Source organism: Nymphalis io, chromosome 16, assembly GCF_905147045.1.
Source record: "Nymphalis io chromosome 16, ilAglIoxx1.1, whole genome shotgun sequence".
In the NCBI taxonomy this organism is placed as follows: Eukaryota; Metazoa; Arthropoda; class Insecta; order Lepidoptera; family Nymphalidae; genus Nymphalis; species Nymphalis io.
The window spans coordinates 8,595,777-8,618,205 of record NC_065903.1 but is presented as its reverse complement, the minus strand read 5'-3'; the positions used below and the strand labels follow the sequence as shown (position 1 = coordinate 8,618,205).

General features: G+C 32.7%; 4 protein-coding genes and 1 long non-coding RNA gene across 8 annotated transcripts in view; 2 read left to right on the top strand and 3 right to left on the bottom strand.

Moving 5' to 3' along the window:
* Positions 1–22,429, bottom strand: part of LOC126774268 (uncharacterized) — a 96,865-nt gene that overhangs the window by 33,754 nt on the left and 40,682 nt on the right. The gene's annotated exons all lie outside the window — the stretch shown is intronic.
* LOC126774225 (uncharacterized) lies at positions 118–1,653 on the top strand. Its single transcript, XM_050495647.1, has 5 exons — positions 118–520; positions 609–856; positions 948–1,080; positions 1,176–1,305; positions 1,399–1,653. Exons 1-5 carry the CDS (start codon positions 170–172, stop codon positions 1,482–1,484), a joined length of 948 nt encoding a protein of 315 aa, XP_050351604.1. The 5' UTR covers positions 118–169; the 3' UTR covers positions 1,485–1,653.
* LOC126774230 (ubiquitin domain-containing protein UBFD1-like) lies at positions 1,698–4,113 on the bottom strand. Its single transcript, XM_050495651.1, has 6 exons — positions 3,976–4,113; positions 3,423–3,862; positions 3,113–3,238; positions 2,776–2,917; positions 2,656–2,702; positions 1,698–2,562 (listed from the first exon to the last, which is right to left on the bottom strand). The coding sequence occupies exons 1-6, from the start codon at positions 3,986–3,988 to the stop codon at positions 2,452–2,454; spliced, it is 879 nt and encodes a 292-aa protein (XP_050351608.1). The 5' UTR covers positions 3,989–4,113; the 3' UTR covers positions 1,698–2,451.
* On the top strand, positions 4,405–12,993 carry LOC126774168 (fas-binding factor 1 homolog). The gene is made up of 11 exons (XM_050495546.1): positions 4,405–5,428; positions 5,587–5,738; positions 6,214–6,392; positions 6,493–6,753; positions 7,573–7,766; positions 8,186–8,292; positions 10,776–10,901; positions 11,100–11,237; positions 11,929–12,038; positions 12,261–12,693; positions 12,872–12,993. The coding sequence occupies exons 1-11, from the start codon at positions 4,405–4,407 to the stop codon at positions 12,974–12,976; spliced, it is 2,829 nt and encodes a 942-aa protein (XP_050351503.1). The 3' UTR covers positions 12,977–12,993.
* LOC126774200 (rab11 family-interacting protein 4B) overlaps positions 13,082–22,429 on the bottom strand; it is an 87,826-nt gene continuing 78,478 nt past the window's right edge. For 3 of the 4 annotated variants that reach the window (XM_050495608.1, XM_050495606.1, XM_050495605.1), the window contains 6 exons: positions 18,641–18,775; positions 16,999–17,151; positions 16,448–16,730; positions 15,803–15,948; positions 15,383–15,427; positions 13,082–14,400 (listed from right to left, as the gene is read on the bottom strand). In XM_050495608.1, the coding sequence (XP_050351565.1) occupies positions 14,263–14,400; positions 15,383–15,427; positions 15,803–15,948; positions 16,448–16,730; positions 16,999–17,151; positions 18,641–18,775 (900 nt within the window). In that variant the 3' untranslated portion in view covers positions 13,082–14,262. The remainder of the gene's footprint in view (positions 14,401–15,382; positions 15,428–15,802; positions 15,949–16,447; positions 16,731–16,998; positions 17,152–18,640; positions 18,776–22,429) is intronic. The other variant, XM_050495607.1, reaches the window with a different exon arrangement.

Sequence of the window (22,429 nt, the reverse complement as noted above, 5' to 3'; positions counted from 1 at the left end):
CGTGTGTGTGCAACAAGCCTAAAATGCTAAAAACAAGATTCGATTGATAAACGAGTGACTATTAATCAGATAGTCACTAGACAGTTTATTATACTTTTTATTTTGACATAATATTCAAATAATAGTTTTGTGCAAATATTTCTAAAACTTTTACAAATATAATGAAAGAATGCAAAAACTTACTTATGAGAAAAGTAATATAAGGAAAAAGTTAAAATGTTTACAAAAAAGTGCTTTGGAGAGGGGCCTAGATCGAGTTTTAATTGGAAAATTTAGTAATATCTGTGATGTAAATAAAAAATCGAATGTAGGTTTCAAAAGCGCAATTTTGTCAATAGGTGTAGCTTTTATATCAGCAGCTTTAGTTGGGTTAGCGGTTGAATATTTATTAAGTGCAAGATGTCTGTTACCTATTAATCACTTGGTGTGGGAAGCGACGCGGCCTCTCGCCGATTGTAACTATTGTGCTAATGTTACGAAACCCATTATATTGCAGAACATTACTCGACGAATTTTTAGGGTAGGGAAATAAGTGGAAAAAAATTGCAATAAAAATCTATTTATAGAAATTACAAACAAAACAATATATAATAATTCTCATTTTTTAGAACTATGCATACTCGCCCAAACCTATCATAGTAAAAAATGCAATAAAACATTGGAGAGCTGCTAATGAGCTAAATTTTTATATGTTCAAAAGACTGTATGAAGAAATTTCTGGTAGCTATGAAAGTTTGGATGAAGGATGTCAGTTTCTTAATTTTAAAACCAACTTATTTACATTGAAAGAAGTCTTCGAGATGCCAGCAGCTAGGGCTAGAAATGAGCCAGGGCAAGAGCCCTGGTATGTAGGATGGTTTGTATAAGTTTATATTTAATTTTTTTTTGTCATATATTAATTTTTTATTTATTATATTGTTTTATTACTCATTTAATTTATTTCGTAGGGGTAATTGTCACCCTGATATATTAAATGAAGTAAGAAAATTCTACAGTATACCAGAATTTCTTCCTGAGGACGCCGAGTATCCAGCAACTGAAAATATATTTTTTGGATATGAAACAGGAGCTGTAATGCATGTAAATATATCTGAATTTATTTTAATTAGTTTTTTACAAATAAGGTTATCCTAGTTCGTAAATGAGATAAATTTATTTAATAAATTACTTTTCAGTTAGACTACATCCCGAGACTGATGTGGCAAGGCCAAGTGAAAGGTAATAAGACTTGGTTTGTAGTACCGGTACCTGAATGTGAACATATTTGCAATAAATTCCAATACTATGTTGAACCAGGGGATGTGGGTAGGTACAATAAATACCTCTATCTATATATAGAGAAACTATAATTGGAAATTTATCATAATTAATTTAATATAATAATGCAATATCTTGCAGTGTTACTGGATACTCGTCTTTGGTACCATGCAACAAGAATCCCTAGAGGCCAATTTTCGCTGACCATACAATCAGAGTATGGTTAATCCTACAAATACAAATGCTTTAGTACAAAACAGTATTATTTACATATCGAGATGCCAAAGTTGAAATTAATTTATACATTTTTTATATGTGCCATTTTATTCTTGTGTCACTATTTATAATTAGCTTTAAGCATACTAATTTATTATACTAATATCATATTTATTTATTAAACTTTTACCAAAAATGTTTTTGTTTGAAATAAAACGAGTCTTAGTTTAAAACATTTTATCTAATTCTATAATCAAATGACTGTGAAGGATTGGCAGGAATATATGCATAAATAGAATAGAGTTAAATGTATAGAAAAATTATAGTAAAAGATCATAAAGATGTTTAGAAGTTGTTGCAGTGTTCAGACCAATCCTTCACCGTGAATGAATTTTATAAAGTTAAAATAGAGATCAGGTTTCCAAACACGAGGGACAATAAGCTCATGAGTCATGAATGCTGTGATGTTTTAGCAAGTCATTCCAATATAGCAATATTGTACAGCTCTAAAACCCAAACGCATAAAATGCAATTCTACAGTAGCAAAAAAATATCATTCTCTCGCTTGACCAGACAGATGCCAAATTATCAATGGACAATTTATAATTGACATAGCATAATTATATCACAAAACGAACAGTACCAAATTGTCAGTACAGGAACAATATAATATATAAACTGATAATAACTTTTATTGTAAAATGTTCTTAAAAAGAAATACAATTTAGAATTAAAATATGATATAAATAATTTAGGTGGTATTTGTATAAGAGAGAGATCCCTAGCACTATTATTTAATTTATCATTATTGTAAAATTGTATAAGTCAATCATTAATATGAACTTCTATATATAAAATGTGGAATATACATAAGTGTGCTAGGGCACAACATTCACATCCATAATTTTAAATATATTGCAACTACCCAAGTAGCTCACATGTGGTAGATACAGTAGACAGATTTGATAAGGTTTTTAATTAAAAGAACTGCCAGACTCCAAACACTGCATCTTTTATGGCTTCAATGTATTGTGCAGGTACCCAGTATACCCAATACCTGGATGCTTCTGTGGGACCAAGTTGTAAACCCTGAAGAGGAAAGATACAAGAGAAGATTATATTAATACCAGTAGCATTTGATTATGAGTATGTTATGAATACTATTATTAGGCTGAAACTTACCATAATATGATATTCTTCATGATCTTTAATAGGTTCAGATGTGATACCTAAAATAAAAAAAAATTATATTATTGATTTTGATATGACTACATTCTTATTATTGATTAAAAAATATCTTACTTTTAATAGAAGTCATGGCAAGCTTTTCAGTGCGCTCTTTGGTACCAAGCCACAGCTGATCCTGTTCAGGTTTAAATGTTAGCCTCACTTTGCCTCCATGTTTGTTTAACATTCCACTTAATGGCACAGGTGGAAGTGGTTCCTGTACATCATATACATGGAAATTTAACATGTTAACTTGTTTTCAGTTTATCATGGTGCATAATTATATCCACTATGTTTGTAAGCACTTATTGCACCATAGTAAAAGTAAAGCTCAGTGTCGGTATATTGGCAGTTTGGAACTGAGCAAATTTAGAGCAATTATATGAGTGTAAAACGAATATATTGAACATACCTTCACACCTTTGATTCCTGGCATCGCATCTGGTGGGATGCCTTTATCAAGAACTTTCCTGTGAATTTTTTGCATGCATAGCGGCTCCTTGTTTGACTGACTATTATTTTTTTCATCTTGAATTTCCTAAAATATTTATATTGTTTTCTTTTTATTAAGAATATTTCAATTTAATTTTCCTATAACTAGAAATTATTGTAGTCATAATAATTGAATATTATTATTGGTTAACACAGATTTAAAAAAAATTGTAATAATATAGGTAAGATGTTATTTTATTATGATTACGAAAAATTATTTAACACCATACCTTTGGTGCACTCTTCACAGCCAATATGTCATCCATTTTAGATCCAACTAGCATGACTTTACCACCTTTTACGATTCCCGAGCTCCTTAGGGTTAGATTATCCCGAGCCATACCCTTGATAATTAGTTTCTGTGCAGATTGCGGCACGCCGCATATCCTCTCTAAATGAGCTTTAAGTTCTAACACAGTAGCATCATATGCAAATGTGATGTCATGTTTATTTTTGTTAAAAACTACAGTAAATTCCACTTGTTCTGGTATCTCGCATAGCGCAGAGTCTTCTGTTGATTCTGAACTGCAAGCAGCGATCTCTGTGGGAGCTTCGATGTGCGCTTTTCCATTATCAACACATGGTTTGTTTTCTACGTTAGGTTTTGAGCTGCCGTTGGATACTGAAGAATTTGGATCTAGATTTTCTGTGGTATCCCCTTTTTCAGATGCTGAAAAAATAACGTGAGTATGCAAAATTCTAGAACAAAAGATCTCTTCAGGCCGCAACTATATTGTCAAAGTTATAACAATAATCACTAGCGAATGATGTATTAAAGCTCACCAATGAAATCCATGATTGACTGTGGCTTAAATGTTTAAATTTTTCTAGTCAGCAAAAAAACAGTTTTCTTGTTGTAGTTGTTTTGAAAAAATAATTAAAAATACAGCCGACTGGTTGACATGAAGCAACAAATTTTTCATCAATCTTCAGTTCGTCACTCTGTGTTGCGTTCAGAATTTACAAAGTATAGTTACTTATTTTTTATTTAAATATCTTATGGTATTCTATTGATGGTTTAATTTTGTTTGATATTATCTTTATTTTTTTTAATTTTTCCCTAAAAACTGTTTTTCAATATTTAAATTATACAATTAATTAAATTCTCTGCATTTATCTGTAACATGTCAGGTTGCTATGGCGGCAAATTTGTCAACAATATTAATGTTTCAAAAATATTTTGTAACCAAATAAGCTTAAAAAAAATTAACAATGAGCTTTAACATTGATGATCCTCTCGCGGGAATTTTAAGCGATGGTAGTGATGACAGTTTCTTTGATGACGATATATTGGGTAAGAAAAAACCACAAAAGAAAAATGAATCTAACATATCAGAAAAGAAAAATTCCTTTTTTGACTCAGGAGATCAAAAATCACAATCTAAGACTCTAGTTGGAGAAAAAAGTTTACAGAAGGATGCTGATATTGAAGAAAAAGCAAAATTTGATAACTTAAAAACGACATCACCAACACCTTTTAAGAAAGCAGTTTCAAAAGAATCAATATTCCAACAAATAGACGCCAGTAAATCGCCTGGCAAACCAAAACTTGTCACAAGTGCGGATATCGTTCCTGATGATATAGGAATACACCCAAAGAAAGATATGATTAAACCGCTAGATAAGGGTAAAAGCTCACAATCGTTACTGGATGATATATTGGGTGGTTCATCAAATAAAATAGGTGGTTCCAACCAAACTACAAGGCCTACGACAGGTGTGAAAAAACAGCAATTTGATTTAGATACATTTTTAGACTCTGAATCGAGGCAAACTGCCGCATCTACTACTAAGGTTGAAACACAAAAGCCAAATACAAAGACTGAGAACGTAAAAGAAGCAGCCAAGTCAAGGAAAGCAAAGTCTAATGATGACTGGCTTGGTATTTTTCAAGAAAAAGATAGTATTATGGAAGAAGAAGAGGTTGATGATGTGCCTGCTTGGTTAGGTGGCAGTGGACAAAAGAAAAAGAAAAATATTAAGGAGCCCAAAACAGAGACTCGACAAATTGAAGAAGAGCAAAAAGGAAATCCTAAAGTCACAGAGGAAATCCCTAAAAATACTGCTAATGTAGAAAATTATAATGAGAATGTGACAAAAAATGTTTCAAATTTAGATATCAGTCAAGAAGATATAACAATGCAAGGAACAGCTCTTTACTTACAGCAACAAGAATCGCAGTTAATGGTAGCTTTGCAGTTAAAAGCGCAAGACGAAAAGCTAGCCGCTATGCAGTGTAAGATAGAATATTTGCCGTTATTCCTTTATTTTTTTACCAATGTTTTCTATTTTGTTTTACAAGAGCTGGTATTGGTTAGCTTAAATTCATTTGGAAATATTTGTATTCGTTAGAAATATCATTAATAATTTTGCGATACAAATATATGTACGTAGTGCGTCAGAAAGAAAGTCAACGAGTGCAACGCGAGGCAGTCCTCGCTCAACACGAGCAAGTCGATGCGATGTTGCGGAGACAAGCTGATCACCGCAAGCAGATGCAAGCCATTATAGCCGTTCACCAGGAACGAATCACTCAGAGGATTAAGGTAAAACCGACTTGAATCGACGACTTTCGCTCGATATGCCGATAAAGATAAATTGATATTAAAAGGTAATCTTTCGCATAGATAGTTAATTGGACTCCCAAAATATGATATTGTTTTTTCTGCTGAATTTTCGTAAAAGTCTGTCTGCCTATCTGCCTCTCGTGTGATCGCTACAACGAGATTATTTATGCATTCTCATATATTGGGTTTTATTTCAATCTTCAATAATGTGCAAAAAACTTCTTTATATTTCATACTTTTTTGCAAATAAATTTTATCAGGTGGTCACAATGTATTCTCAAGTCAAGAGTCAAGTTCTCAAAAGTATTTAAGGTGATGTAATGTTTATAAAATGACAGACCCATAAAACATGCAACTATGCACATTTGACAAATCACCAGATCTGTTAAAAATAGATGTGAACATTATAACTAATAATGGTCGCTTTATAGGCGGTATTGTAAATTTAACGCAGGATTTATTAGGTGATGCGAAAATTGAAAATGAAGAAACACAAGAAGATAATATCGAAACCGAAGGAGGAGAACGTAAAGAAAGTCCATTCGCAAAAGAACGAAAACAGTTACTGCAACTCGTGCAGTCTCTACAAGATAATCACGATAAAGAGATCGATTTAATGGAAACATCATACAGGTGATTGACTTTAAAATAAATGATAAAATATACTACAAATACTTTACCAAGAATCACCCCAAAAACTCAAACGTTTTTTATTTTATTTTTTCTTATTTAGACGCCAACTTGCTTTCTTAGAAGTTTCATTTCATCAATCAGAGGAAAGAATGAAAGAAGAAAGCGATAAGATTGTAAGATTTTACTCGGAGAAAATTACTTGGTTAGACGAACATCACCAATTGTATAAGAAGATGTGCGAAGAGAACTTGGTTTCGCTGACGGAGCGACATAAGGCTGAGAACGACATGCTGCGACAACAGCATTTAGAAAATATTAAAACGTTACAGGAACACCACGCTACGTTAATGGAGAATGTCAAGTAAATATGTATATATTTTTTGTAATTCGACGAGCCGGTTGGCGTGGTTGGTGGATGCTTGCCTTTCACGCCGAAGGTTGTGAATTCGATTCCTACCCAGGACAGATATTTGTGTGCATGAACATGTCTGTTTGTTCTGAGTCTGGGTGTAATTATCTATATAATTATGTATTTACAAAATAAAAATAGTATATCAGTTGTCTGATTTCTATAGTACAAGCTCTGTACAAGCTTAATTTGGGATCAGATGGCCGTGTGTGGAAAATGTCCCAGGATATTATTATTATATATTTTTTATAATATCGGTAGGCGGATAGGCAAATGGGCTACCTGGTTGTCCGTGGACACTAGCGTCCATAGACGTTGGCACCGTAAGAAATATTAACCAACTTTTGAAACTAAGGTGTTATGTCCCTTGTGCCGATAGGTACCCTGGCTTACTCTCCCTTTTAACCAGAACAAAACAATACTAAGTATTGCTATTTGGCGGTAGAATATGTGATAAATTTTATAACTACCCAGGCAGCCTTGCCCGAAGCCACTGTGAGTAAAATAAATAAAGAAGTATTCAATTTAATTCTAAAACTGCTATCGGTTCGGAATGTAGATTGTAACGACAAGAAATTCAGTACTTACTGTTTTCCTCCAATTGACATAAGTATGTTAATACATTTTAATTTTTAATTTATCGTGCATGAAAATCAACGAATACTAACTTTTTTTATATTTGTTTTTCATTTTTTATTTATAGGGCCGATTGAATGAGTCCCATGTTGGGCGTCATGTTACATTAATAATGACATCGTTTTCTCGTTATAGGAATGCGGTAAAACAAGAACAAGTTCTTATAAGAGATTCTGCAAGTTTTTCGTTAGATCTGCAAGAACTGTTGACGCAAGTTAAAGATGGTAACGTAAAGAGTACTCGGTTGTATGAGAAAGTGGAAATATTGTCTCAAAACAGTCATAGGGATTCCGATAGGAGCTTACAGATCCGGGAGACACAGATTTCAGGTACAAATAAATATAATATTTGTAAGTAAAAAGCCGAGGTGGCACTGGGCCACCTCAGAACTAAGAACGCGTGAATCTTAACCGATGATCGTGGGTTCAAACACGGGCAAGCACCACTTAATTTTCATGTGATTATAATTCATCTCGTGCTTCACTGCTTAATTTGTGATTATAATTCATCTCATGCTTTACTGTGAAGGAAAACATCGTGAGGAAACCTTCATGTGTCTAATTTCACTGAAATTCTGCCACATCCAAACAACCTGCACTGGAGCAGCGTGGTGGAATAGGCACCAAACCTTCTCCTCAAAAAGTGAGAGGAAGCCTTAGCCCAGCAGTGGGACATTTACAGGCTGTTACTGATACTGATTATTGTAAGTCATAAATTGTATTGACGATAAAATTTAATCTCGTTTTAGATATGATTCAACAGCTGAAAACTGAGCGAGAAAATTTCGAAAAGGAGAAATCGGAGAGTAAGGAAATAGTAAACATGTTGGAAGCAAGGCTCAAACAAATGACGTCGGTAATATTATATTGCTATGTATACAGGGTTACAGGGTAATATGTCACGATCCTTTTAAAGGGTTATAGTTCAGGACAATAGCTATCAAATGACTCCCAAAATGCTTATGCAAAAGTGTATCGTTTTCGAGTTATTAATTTTTTATATTTTTTTTATTTAAAGGATGTTTAAGATTCTAAAATTCAATAAAAAAAAATCAACGTATTTTCCCTATTTTTTTTTGTATTTCTTGCTAGGGTACATCCTAGTTAATAATAACCAGTTATAAAACAAAAACAATCTTCAAGCATTTTTAAATTACAGATCCAAAACTGTACAACTTTTCGATTTTTAATTTTGATTCTTTAAGTTACTCGCAATTTTTTTGTAAAAATCACTATGGCTCTTATCGTGCGGATCATTTTAAAAACATCTGCGTTTCCTTAGCTATCCATCGGTACATAAAAAGTACAGTAACAATCATAAACTCAGGAGAAAATTAGATAACAAAGAGACCAGGTAGGAAATTCTAAGAAATGCTATTGTTAAGAAATTAAATCTGGATCAAAGACAAAAGGACCTCAATGCAAAGTAGTTAAAGATTATTTTTAATAGGGGTAATAGGTAAAAAAGGAGAGATAAACCAGAGCTGTTTGTGGAATACTATTATCAATTCCTTTGAATTTACCGTCATTTTTTCTAATTTCCTTTTATCTCATTTCTTTTAGGAATAAGAGTAATAAAACCTTGTCGGGGTACCTAATACTCACTGTACTTGCACTGCTCGTATAGTGTGGACGCGCCTTAGTGAATATTGATCTCTTAAATTTTTGAAAAAAACCGCTTCGTTTACTGGACTCTGTTTCTTACAACTTCGTGACTCGGCTAGCTAAAAGGAATTTGTGATTTGTGTTTATGATAACTTGGCGCGTAAAAAGGACTATTATGGCTGCAGAACAAAATTCTTCTCGTCGTCCGTACTCTAATGAGGAATACGCTGACATCTTATTTTGCTATGGATATTGTAACGGTGACGCCGCAGCTGCTCGTCGTGAGTATAATCGTCGACTTCCGGATCGCCGGACACCTGACAATAGTGTCTTTATTGGTGTGTATCGTCGAATTAGAGAAACTGGTCGCGTGCAAAGGAGACAATCTGATTCCGGACGCCCTCGTGTCCGTTCTCCATCATAAACACAAATCACAAATTCCTTTTAGCTAGCCGAGTCACGAAGTTGTAAGAAACAGAGTCCAGTAAACGAAGCGGTTTTTTTCAAAAATTTAAGAGATCAATATTCACTAAGGCGCGTCCACACTATACGAGCAGTGCAAGTACAGTGAGTATTAGGTACCCCGACAAGGTTTTATTACTCTTATTCCTAAAAGAAATGAGATAAAAGGAAATTAGAAAAAATGACGGTAAATTCAAAGGAATTGATAATAGTATTCCACAAACAGCTCTGGTTTATCTCTCCTTTTTTACCTATTACCCCTATTAAAAATAATCTTTAACTACTTTGCATTGAGGTCCTTTTGTCTTTGATCCAGATTTAATTTCTTAACAATAGCATTTCTTAGAATTTCCTACCTGGTCTCTTTGTTATCTAATTTTCTCCTGAGTTTATGATTGTTACTGTACTTTTTATGTACCGATGGATAGCTAAGGAAACGCAGATGTTTTTAAAATGATCCGCACGATAAGAGCCATAGTGATTTTTACAAAAAAATTGCGAGTAACTTAAAGAATCAAAATTAAAAATCGAAAAGTTGTACAGTTTTGGATCTGTAATTTAAAAATGGTTGAAGATTGTTTTTGTTTTATAACTGGTTATTATTAACTAGGATGTACCCTAGCAAGAAATACAAAAAAAAATAGGGAAAATACGTTGATTTTTTTTTAATTGAATTTTAGAATCTTAAACATCCTTTAAATAAAAAAAATATTAAAAAATTAATAACTCGAAAACGATACACTTTTGCATAAGCATTTTGGGGGTCATTTGATAGCTATTGTCCTGAACTATAACCCTTTAAAAGGATCGTGACATATTACCCTGTAACCCTGTATATGTATATAAAGTAGATTGGAAAACGGGCCACATCTAAGTAACTTACGTATCAGTATTATATGTTTATTTCTAGGAAGACATAGTTATATAATCATAGTTTATATATACATCCAAAAATAAGATGGTTTCACGATCGTATTTCTATGGAATTTCGCAGTGCTATTCCAAAAGAATAATTAAGTGAGTAACTCAGCCGTGAAATGTTGACAATCGACATTATACATATATATACAATATTATTTTAATGCGTGTATTCTTGAAATGTCATAATTATTATGGTCAATGTCGTATATCACTCTGACATTTCACGAACGTTTTCTGCGGTGAGTTTCGAGTATGTTCTTACAGAAAAGCCTGTTCGCATTCATGTGACACGATCATAGCAGTTCGTATTGTAAGTAAAGCATTTATAATTGTCCATTGTTCAATGGTTAGATGATAGAGGAAGAGTCATCGTCGTTACGTCAGAAGAAAATGGAATTTGAATTCGAGAAGGCAACATTCAGCAAACAGACGGAATTCGCTAAAAATATATTGAAGAAACAGGATGAAGAAATTAAGGTATTTCAATGCAACGCTTGAATGGTTTATGAGAAAACGATTTAAGATTATTATTTTTTAATTTGAGTACAAAGTAATATGTTTGAAGTTGAAGGCGTTTTATATTTTTTGAGTATAAATGTTTGTCGGTTGTGCATCTAATACAAAACACTTTTATTGGACTGATAGCATTCCTAGTTTTTTTCTTTTAATTTCCAGATGATGAAAGACGAAATACAGAAGGAATATCGAGAGAAAATATCAAGAATAGAAGAAGAAAAGGCAAAGTCGTTCAAGGAGAGCGCTTCGGTTGCCAAAGAGAAAGCTTCGATACAGAGCTTGAAACTGGAGCTTGAGGTAATCGTTATATAGTAACAACCTGTTGATGTCCCACTGCTAGGCTAGGGCCTCCTCTACCTTTTTGAGGAGAAGGCTTGGAGCTTATTCCACCACGCTGCTCCAATGCGGGTTGGTAGAATACACATGTGGCAGAATTTCAATGAAATTAGACACATGCAGGTTTCCTCACGATGTTTTCCTTCACCGTCAAGCACGAGATGCAACGAACACAAATTAAGCACATGAAAAATCAGTGATGCCTGCCCGGGTTTAACCCACGATCATCGGTTAAGATTCACGCATTCTAACCACTAGGCCATCTCGGCTCGTTATTTATATGTATATATAAATATGTGTGATAATAGGCAAAGAAAATACAGTTCAGACCATTTTTCTACTTTGTTTGTCAACCATTTTTATTTGTTTGGTATAGATTGACGAGCTTTAGTGTTATTGATATATTTTGAAAAAAATGAGTAGAAAATTAATGTTCGAAACAAGCAAGTGTTTTCCTCACAATTATTAGTATTGATAAATTGAGGACGGCAAGTCAGCAAAATAATTTTAGTGAATAATAGCACGGGCTTGTAATAATTGGATATATATATATATATATATTATAATAATTGGATATATATATATTATAATAATTGGATATATATATATTATAATAATTGGATATATTATAATATGAGTGATTTATTTAAAGAGAATGAAAGCCGAGCTACAAGCGCAGTTAGAAGAGACATCGGAGGAGAGGTCCAAGTTGAACTCGCAGAAACAAGAATTGCAAATTGAGGAACAGAGGGTTTTATCAAAGTATGTCATCGCCATACGATACAAATGATTTTATTGTAATTATTTTATAGTGTTACACCAGTTGTTTGTATGTATTTCTTCCTTATTCGTTTTATAAATTCGAAAGTGAGTTTGTTTGTTTGTTACGTTTTCCTGTTTTAAGTTGTTGTTGGGGTGCAGAAAAGGACATGGAGTGGCAAAAACTGATGATAAATAAATTCAATTTCAAATTTTCTTTTGCAGAAGTAGAGATCTAGACTTGCTCGCTAAAACGGCGATGGAAAAACAATCACAGGCCGATAAAAAGTTCTCGGAGGCGGAGTTTCTTCAACGAAAATACGAAGACAGAATACGAAGAATACAGGAACACGTCGTGTCTCTAAATACGAGAGAAAAGCAAATAGCCAAAGAGAAAGTCGCACTGTCGAGGGAGAGACTTAGCTTGCACAACGAGAGGAAGGAGATCGAGGGCAGGCAGCAGTGCTCCTTGTGCAGGACCTCGCAGTATGCGGACCACGCCTACGTACCCTCGTACCTGCCGGTGTCGAGGGACTATTTGAATATAGGCTCTCCCGTCAATGTCATAGAGGCGGAAATGGCTCAGCTTATGGGCAGAGTCAGACAGGACGTGACCGATGCTCGTGAAGGTGTGCGTCAAGAACCTGGCGCTTTTAAGGTATGTTAGATGTATGTGACGTAACATTACGTACACACACAACACATACACAAAGATACTCTTATAATCAAACCCGTTCTCTCGAATTTAAATTAAGAATATTTAGATTACCAAAAAATATAATCAAATTGCAATAAATTTCCAAATAGGAAGATTAAAATATTAAAAATATTTTTAGGACTATATGGATCCCAAGTTGATGATGTTACGCTTAGACGTCCAGCAAGTCATCGGCAATTTGGATCTCGGAAAGAAAGATGAAAACGAACACCAAGGAGTATAAAAGAGACAAAAGATTTAAGTATAGGATACTTTATATTTTACATTATAAGTGAATAATGTGTTCTTTAATCTAAAGAGGTTTTACAGGTGAAAATAAAAGACTGACTTATATATTAGAATTGTTTCATTTTATTTACTTTGACGATTATAACAATATTACTTTCTATTTTTTTCTTCATATTAATCGTGTTATCAAAATGTACACAAAAGTTCTAATTTATTCTTATATATAAATATCTCATTGTAAAAATAGGTACAATTTTAACTATAGAAGGTACTATGGTATGTAAGAAACATCCATATTAAGAAGAACATACATTTAAATGGCTTTATTCGTACATTCGTTTATTATAATATTGATTACGTTTCTTGCACCGAAACTTCCTACCAACATTGAAATAAAACGACTTATAACGGATAAAAAAAAACATTTGCGACTAACGCCGAGTTTTGAGGAAAAAAATTAAAATTGTTTTTATTACAATAATAGTGGAGTTTTTTTTATAAGTAATACCTACATCCAGTCTTTGCAAATTGATTTTAGGTAGTACATTAACAATATGGACGGCCTGGCCTCGTATAATATAACTACCCTCAAACTAGACTTACAATTAAAAAAAAAAAACCTATTTTTATCAATATCGCTGGACTAAACGCAAATTCTCGTAATGAGGAACAATATTTATCTATAATGTAATCTATCTTTACACTATTTACATTGGATTATTTTCATTAATATTAATAATTGTTAACAATCTTATATTATACGTATAATATCATTCTATATTAGGCCATACACAAATTATATTGCTAGAATATTTTATTTAAGTATAATAAAAACATAGATAAGATACATTTGTATTACTAAATACAAAATTATGTTTTTATATAAATATAATTAATCTGATGATAAAATATACTAATTAAAAAACCTTTTTTTTATTTTTAATAATTTTATCACAGCTCTAAATGTCTGATTGCAAATTACCAAAAAATAATTTATTTAATAATTAATTTAAAAAAAAAATTATAAAATGTATTTATATTATTTTATTGCATTTTTCTTATTATAAATTATTATTAATGAACTGGTCTGAAAAGATTTTTGAAATGGCAACACAACGGTACAAAGGACATTTAAGTAGATTAATTTTCTTAAGTAATAAAGCTAAGTCTAGAGCTCAGTGTATGAAGTTTTAAAAACTGCAAAGCTTGTTATCAAAACGTTATTTTCTTAATTATTAAACGAAAGAGCTCTACGGAGAAATTATGAAATTTAATTAGGCGTTATGATTTAACATCAGGTTTCTGATATTTTACTTCCAATAACTGAGGGTAGTTTTCTACAATTGACAGTAGAATTCCATCGATGTAGTTTCTTAGTTGGACGTTTACATCTTGTTGTTCCTTCAAGGCTTTTTGCAACTGAAATAAATAATTTATTATTAACATTTGATATACATAATTATACAAAGTAAAAGGCGTGCGAGAAAAATGGACGTGTGGTATATGGATCATGCGGGTATTTTATGATTATTTTATTCAAAATTACTTATATATTTTAAAGGAATAATTCATACAGTATGAAAAAGGTACAAATGATTTACTATCGAATCTACTCTACCGGGTATAAGAGCACTTTTCTATACATACGCCAGTATATAAATGTAAGACTGCAATTCATGCTTTATATATTGTATATAATCGGAATCGGTATCTAAACCTATAAATAACAATAAAAAAATGTCGTTTTTGATATCATTGAGGTGTAATATATGACTGTGTATTTTTTGTCTGGCAGATCATCAACCGGACGTCTTAATAACCAACGTTTGTCGCATTGCTCACAGCTCCATGGTATTTTTTTTTGGCCGTCGACCACATAATTAAATGTAACGTGAATTGCGCGGCAAGTATTAGTATATTCACGATTTTATGTAATCGTAAAAATATATTAGAATGCAATTTATAACTGTTAGTTTTGAAATTCAACGAGCCTTAGTTGAAAAAAAATTGTCCTAGCAAGGCATGCATGCTCTACATATTAATCATATTATAAAATCTTGCTTGACAAGTTAAGTTAAACAATAACCTGTAAATATGCCGGCCGGGCAAAGACCTTCTGTTCTTTTATTTAAACGTTTAATTACATGCAAGAATTAATCTACGTCGAAATTAAAATCCATTATTAAATATAAATATAAAAGCATTAATTATCAAAAATTTATAACAGAATTAAAGTGATCTCTATAAAAAAATATTATAGTTTATATATATAATGGTAATTTTAATTAAAAATGCTTTTATAGCCAGTAGTTTTAAAATATTTGATGCAAGCATGTATAGAGATAATAGACATGCAGTCAGGCGAGGTACAGGACATGCACACTTGGTGTAAATGGCGTACCTTTTCCAACTCTATGCTGTGATCTGTGTGTGTGCTACCAACGAGCTGCAAAAACGCATATATATCAATATAACTGCATCGCAAATAATAATGTAGGCCAGAAGCGAAGCGATATGAAATAAAATTATAATTAATTTTTTATATATGGCAATATTGGTACCATTTCATAGAAGGTATTTTAAAAACCTTAGTAATTTTCCCAAAATAAATTGTTAAAAAAATATATTGTGAGAGAAAATAATAATGTGTTTTATTTTATGATGAATTATGATAACTTATTAGTATGAGTCATAGTTACATCCCCTCTATTTAGATTTCAATGGATTGTGTTATTTGTCTTTCCAATAAATTGATAATCAATCAAAACAAGCGATATTTCATATTTTTCTTAATACAATGTTACGTGGTATGTAATCTTACCTCATGATCGCTCATTTGCGATAGTTCATGTGCGAGGGAGTTAGTGGCGACCAGCGGCCCGCTCACTCCGTCCAGCAAACTGCGGCCCTCCTCTACCCCGCGAGTTAGGATTTGCGCTTGTAGTTCCTCCTGCGCCTCCGTCAGAGCTGGAATTAAGTTGTTTATTGTTATCGATAAAAATAATTTGTTTAGGCAATATCGGCGACTTCAGCTACGCAGCAACTGATCTCGATTTTAGATATTTAATTTGTATCAAACTATATGTCTGCGCTGTTTGCGACGGCAAATAACAATGTAAAAATAGTACGACACCGTGGGCACATGGTGTAACCCGATTATCATATCAAATAAACTAAAATAAATAAATAAGCGATGGTTGACATTTCTTACGATGCCAATGTCTAAGGGCGTTGGTGACCACTTACCATCAGGTGGCCCATATGCTCGTCCGCCTTCCTATTTTATAATAAAAAAAAAAAACTCAATCGAGCACATAAACGCCTCAATAACCCGTGGCGAAAAATGAATCCAAGTGCAATAGCATTACCAAAAAAACCTCCTTCCTTGAATTAGCTGATTGTAATGGAATGGTTCGAAATAGACTCAAAATAAATGTAATAGGGTTGCCAGTTGCGATATACTGACATTTGTTCTGCGTGCGCAGCAACAGCAGCTCCTGGCGCAGCTCGTGCAGGCGCGGGTCGGGCGGCGGCGGCGGCGCGGCGCGCAACGCTCGCAGCTCCTGGCCGGCGGCGGCGAGCTGCGCGCGCGCCGCGTCCGCCGCCTCGCGCTCGCGCCGCTCCGCGTCCCGCGCCGCGCTCAGCTGCGCCGCCAGCTCGCCCGCCGCCTCCTGCGCCTCGCGAGCGCTCCGCGTCCCCGAGTCGGCGTTTGCGCGCAACGTTTCCGCGACGCCCCGTAATCTGCCGACCTTAAATTACACAATTTATTTAAATTAGTTTATTCTGTTGATATTTATCAGGGAAATATAACTAAAATGATATCGAAAGTGTTTTATTAATCTTATCTAATCGGATCGAATAAAATATTAATGAATCAGTCTCTTTTTTATTTGATGGTGTAATTGTTAAATCATTTTATTATTATAATAGCGTTAACATTTAAAACTGTATTTTATTTTACTTGTTCGCTTTCACCACACTAACGGGATCGGTATGAGAATCACAAATTATTCGTACCTCTTGCTTAAGATGCGATGCCTCGGACTCTGCAGCGGCGAGACGGTCGTTCAGCGCTGCGAGTTGCGCGTCCCGGTCGCGCTCGACGCGCGAGATCGCGTCCCGGCATCGCTTCTGTTCCTCCGCTATACGCTCCTCACATCTACACTCGATCTAAAACGCACACGTGTAACGATTAATTAAGTAAAAATGCAATATGTTTTCAATCGAAGGATGTATTTTATTATTATTTATTAATCTTTAAGATATCTGTCAACAAAGAAGTAGGTTATCAATGCGACCTTATTTTTTTGGTGATGAGTATTTGACCGATGTTGATAAGTATCTATTTAATATTAGATTACTAGTTCAAAGGTGGATTGAATAGAAAAAAATTAACAATAAGGATGGAAAATTATGGGGATGGGGATGGGGAGTCGACTCCAAAAATGTCTAATTTAGATATGGTTAATATTTAACTAACAATAATTTTACTTATATACCTTTATATACTTTTAAAGTAGTAACATTACTTTTATATTTTTTTAATTTGGAGTTTACGTGTATATGTACATTTTTTTTATTAAATACTATTTTATAATTATTCTATTTATCTATGATTATCTACAGCCTGCTATGCCGCTATCGCGACTTACCGCTGTATGCTCAGTGGAAGGTCGGCCTTTGAAAGTTAATCATGCGAAACGGACTGAATTACATCAGTTAATTGTTAATTCTTTGATGTTTTTACAACAATTATAACCTTCTAATTATTACAAATATTGGTAAAATATTGTAAACTTTTTCTTTTTAGGCCCATTAGCGTAGAAAATGTAACGTTGATAATGAAATAATCACATGCAAGTATTATGAACTTTTACTATTAAAAAATTATTAACGACTGTGTTTCTTGACACTTATTTTTATTATTATTAATTAGAATTCACATTTGAGAAATGGTAAATTCACTTCAAGATTGGAAAATAATGAAGTGATTATAAGAGTTAAGAACACGGCCGGTTGGGCCGTGCCCACCCCAAAATGGTCTAGTGCCCACCCCAGGATGTTGGGTTCACGATTCAAAATTCTACGCTGGACATCTAAGAAACTTTTAACAAAAATCATTGAAATCAAATAATTATCTACTTGAGAAATCTTTGTGCATACTTAGATTTTATTACATAGGTACTATTATACAGTACATTCCGTTTATTTACTTTTTAATACAGGCAAGGTGACGGATCCGTACGATTCGTTTCATGTTTTGACATTCGTAGATTAAATATTAAATACGAAACGAAACCTTTCGAACTATCATAGTTAGTTTTTTTTGGTAGCAGACCACCAGCCTCCCCTGAAAAATAACCCTAGAACGCCACTAGTAGTCTAATTCTCCTTTAACATAAATCACACTTTTCAAGCAAGAGTTAAACGAAACTGTGTTAATAGTCATTCATCATCTTTAGTTTTGCTTAATTTTGTTTAAGTATGACATAAAAATAATTTGAATTATTTTTAATCATTCCAGTTTGAAATATGTTTTTTTTTATTAATGCACTAACGTTTTGAAAAGGCTACTTTTCCTAAAGTACTTCTCCTATTGAAAAACATGTCGAACATTCTTCAAGGGCTAATAATAAATATTAGATGAACACTTAATTACCTCTCGTATCTGTTCGTCCAACATGTGTACACGCGCTTGCAACACAGCGTTGTCGGCTTTTGCGCGTGCGTACCTCTCATCCGCCGTGCTTTGCGTGTCTGCGAGTGTGGTCACTTGTTGTTGTAAGAGCTGGACCTGACGAACAAGAAATAATTATTAATATTTTACGTATATATAATATTTATTTGTAAAAATTGCTTGATTTTAATAGATGCCGCAGAGCAAGTTTGATGTCCAAACAAATATTTTTCACTATATATTTTGCTCACTTCGACATACAGTACATTAATTTCCGTTTTAATTGTAAACTTTTTCTTCTCAATCAGAACAAGTGTTATTGTTTTTATAAAATAAAATAAAAATGTGGTGGAAACCCTCTCCGGGCCTTGTTACCCTTCCCGAAATCCGGTTCTTGAGAATACTCTGGTGGGTCTAGAGTCTAGATCTTATAAATGCAGAGTTAAAATATTATTCAACATTCCTATGCTAATGGTATTTTATCGTTTATTACATAGTAAGTGAGTATACAATAAGGCTGCTTAAGTACCTAGTACTATCTAGAGGGTGAAATTAGACAATTAAATGGGCATTAGATACAGAGCAAATGTAAACAGAAAATGATAGATAAATTAAGCTATTCTAAACTTTTATCATTAATTCTTAACAGTTACAAGAAAAGTCGTAGAACAAAAAAAAACGGCTTGCGGAGAGGCTAACAGGCTGGCCAACTTAGATATAAGTTGCACGAAATGTTATAGACTTTGTAATTATATTATTTTTTTATAATGAAACATTTAATAAGTATAAAATACTTACAGGACGTTCGTGTACGTAATTTCACATTGAATTATTTATTGCAAATGAAACGAGTTTTATGAACTATTCGCATCTCACTAAAACTAATTCGTTCCTGTCCTTGAATACTTCTACGAAATCGAGTGCGACTGGAAATAATCGATCTTTTAGAGTGTTGACCATCTCTGTCGTTGTTTTTACTATTTCGTTTTATTTTATCAATTAAATTTCATATTACTTCCAAACTTTTTGCACGTGCCATTCAAATCTCGATACCATTGGAATGAGTAAAAATGTTGATGAAAACATTTTTTATAATACTTTTATAATCAATTTTAACAATGAAATATAAGTCTACTTAAATCATTCACTAACCATTCTTTGCAGATTAATTATTATTTGATATTTTCATTATTATTAATGTTACGCTATAAATATGTAGTATAAGGCGAAGTAATATTTTTTTTATTCGGCCAACTATGTTTTGTAGCTTTAAAATAATTTAAACGACAATTTCAACACTTAATGTTAAAAATCATCATAACAATATGCAAGTCAAGATTGTTTAACATAACACAATTACACACATTGCTATTGTTTGAAAGAACTTTCTTGCTAATGTAATTACTTCATTTCTATTAACAAATTCAATACTACTTATATTTCTTACTCAATCCAAACAAATTACCTACTTTTTATTTGACCGTGTTACATCATTCTACTACATACGTATTTTCAATAGATTGCGGAGAAAATTACAACAATTTAGGTATTTAATGGCGAAATCATATGGGTGATATCTTATATGAAAATAGTCTAATTATATGTATTTAATAATTATATCCTTACGACACAACATAATATGAGAGACAAACATTATAGGAATGTTAGTTTTGTTCAATTATACGCATTCTAGTCTCGATACGCTACTGTAGTTTATAATGTATTGCAGTAATGAATTGGATAATGGAGATTTTTACTTACGAAATAATTTATGACATATGATAATTGAATATAGATAGATAGATAATTTAATATTGTTTATCCCAGTAGTAATTTAAAACATTTCGTTTGACATCTATGTATAACTTCTTTGAATGCGAACCTAAACAATCAATAATATTTCGAATTTAAAATTTCAAACATATTGTATAGTTAAAAGTTCTGAAAGTTTTATATATATAGATGTATATGCCTTATACATAATATACATGTACGCACATAAATCTGTAATTATACACAAGTGCAAAACCTGATTCAGTTCGTAAAATTTTCTCCAAAATACTGTATCAGTTTCCGATCGAAACATTTAATAGGTCTAGAAAAGATGCAATTTTTAAACTATAAACGACGCGTTGTGTGCCAAAGATATACATATAAGTGTGTGTGATACACACAGTGACTAATGTTGACGTCAAAGGAACCTAACGACAAACAGGAAGGATCGTTTAGAGTTTAGACTCTTGGGACTGAGAGCAATGAACGCTTGTTGTATGTAATGAATGAGACAGATGTTGGGAAGTAACAGATGAATACTGTGCCCGTTTTTGTCTAAACGTTTTATGGAACCGTTTTACATTACGAATTTAGTTTGTGTGTTACTTACGATTTTAACAAATTAACATTTAAAAATAACAATTGTTCTCGTAAAGAGATCGTGATTTTTTACAGAAATTAAAACATCGTTTTAATGCGTGTTTATTTGTAAGTTTCATATAATTACTGCAAACCAAATTTGACTGTGAAAATTGAACATTTTAATATGTATCTATCAAATATATTAGAGTAATAATTTACCTATTAAGCTCGGGAAGTTGAACTATTATGCAAAATATAGAGGGATAACATATAACCGACGTAATGCACTCAAAAACAACTTACTCTTATATACGATTTTACACTGATTGCGGCTAAAGAAGTTTCGACTTCAATTTATTTAAAAAAATGATTCAAATGTCGCTAGCTCTTTAAATAATGAAAATTGATCACACGCCAAGCGTGAATCATTTCTTTTAACAGGTTTCGTTGTATATTATTATAACAGTGCAGTACGCAATACGATATAATTTTATATCTGTGAAAGTGTGTAGGAAAAAAAGCGGGAACTTGCCATGGCCGGTTCAGATAGTCATAGCTGATCGATAAAATATGCTTTTAGTTATCTACTTTCACCACTATCGACATACAAGTGTACTTGAAAAAAAAATCATAAAATATTTAAAACAGAAACATTTCAACCGATATGATTAAATACTGTGGCTGTGTTGATTAAACACTTCACTAGAGTCTAGATATGTATATGATATCTCAATTAATATCCTTTTATAAGAAGCGATCGTCGGTAGATCTTATATATTAACATTTTATTTAATATCAATGTTAATATATAAGATGATTTTATGATCAAAAAGGTACCAAGAAGGGGTTTATATTATTTACATTCTAGTAAGTCGCCGCTAGATGGGTCTCTAGCATAATTTATATACCTTTCAAGAGATCATTATGACAATATTAGTTGGATAGCGTCTGTCGGGCTTTGCTTGTGTTTTGTAAGGCAAGAAGAAGACAAAAAAATGCCATGGGCAAGACTTTTATGACTGATAGAGATAGAAGTCAATGGAAGAGAAAAACGCAACGCGAAACAAACAAATGGGATAAAGGCATAGCATTATTATAAGATCAAGTAATATTCCACTCTATCGTGGGTAGATTTAAGTTTATTTAATATAAAAAGGTAATGTTTTTTGTCATGTTCTTATTTAAATTAATTTAAAAAAATGTGTGCATTATTCATTAATAATTCAGCGTTATCTGGGGAAATCGAAAAGCAAGTATTTCACGTTTACAATAATATTATTATGAAAATAGATTCAGTACCAATTACTCTAGATATTATAGAATAATGGAATTGCGTGTTCGCCTCGAAACTAGATGAGCATTGAACCGCTCTCTGATGAGCGTCGCAAGCGCAAGTCATTAGAATACCATTAAAGT

What these genes read in the sequence shown, in the direction of transcription:
- LOC126774225 (XM_050495647.1), top strand. Translation starts at nt 170, where the DNA reads ATGCAAAAACTTACTTATGAGAAAAGTAATATAAGGAAAAAGTTAAAA. An exon ending in TTACTCGACGAATTTTTAGG is followed by an intron (nt 521 to 608) that starts GTAGGGAAATAA and finishes CTCATTTTTTAG; the next exon opens with AACTATGCATACTCGCCCAA. An exon ending in TGTTGAACCAGGGGATGTGG is followed by an intron (nt 1,306 to 1,398) that starts GTAGGTACAATA and finishes AATATCTTGCAG; the next exon opens with TGTTACTGGATACTCGTCTT.
- LOC126774230 (XM_050495651.1), bottom strand. An exon ending in CTGTGAAGAGTGCACCAAAG is followed by an intron (nt 3,239 to 3,422) that starts GTATGGTGTTAA and finishes TAAATATTTTAG; the next exon opens with GAAATTCAAGATGAAAAAAA. An exon ending in TGCCATGACTTCTATTAAAA is followed by an intron (nt 2,703 to 2,775) that starts GTAAGATATTTT and finishes TTTTTATTTTAG; the next exon opens with GTATCACATCTGAACCTATT.
- LOC126774168 (XM_050495546.1), top strand. Translation starts at nt 4,405, where the DNA reads ATGAGCTTTAACATTGATGATCCTCTCGCGGGAATTTTAAGCGATGGT. An exon ending in CCGGGAGACACAGATTTCAG is followed by an intron (nt 7,767 to 8,185) that starts GTACAAATAAAT and finishes ATCTCGTTTTAG; the next exon opens with ATATGATTCAACAGCTGAAA. An exon ending in GAACAGAGGGTTTTATCAAA is followed by an intron (nt 12,039 to 12,260) that starts GTATGTCATCGC and finishes TTTCTTTTGCAG; the next exon opens with AAGTAGAGATCTAGACTTGC.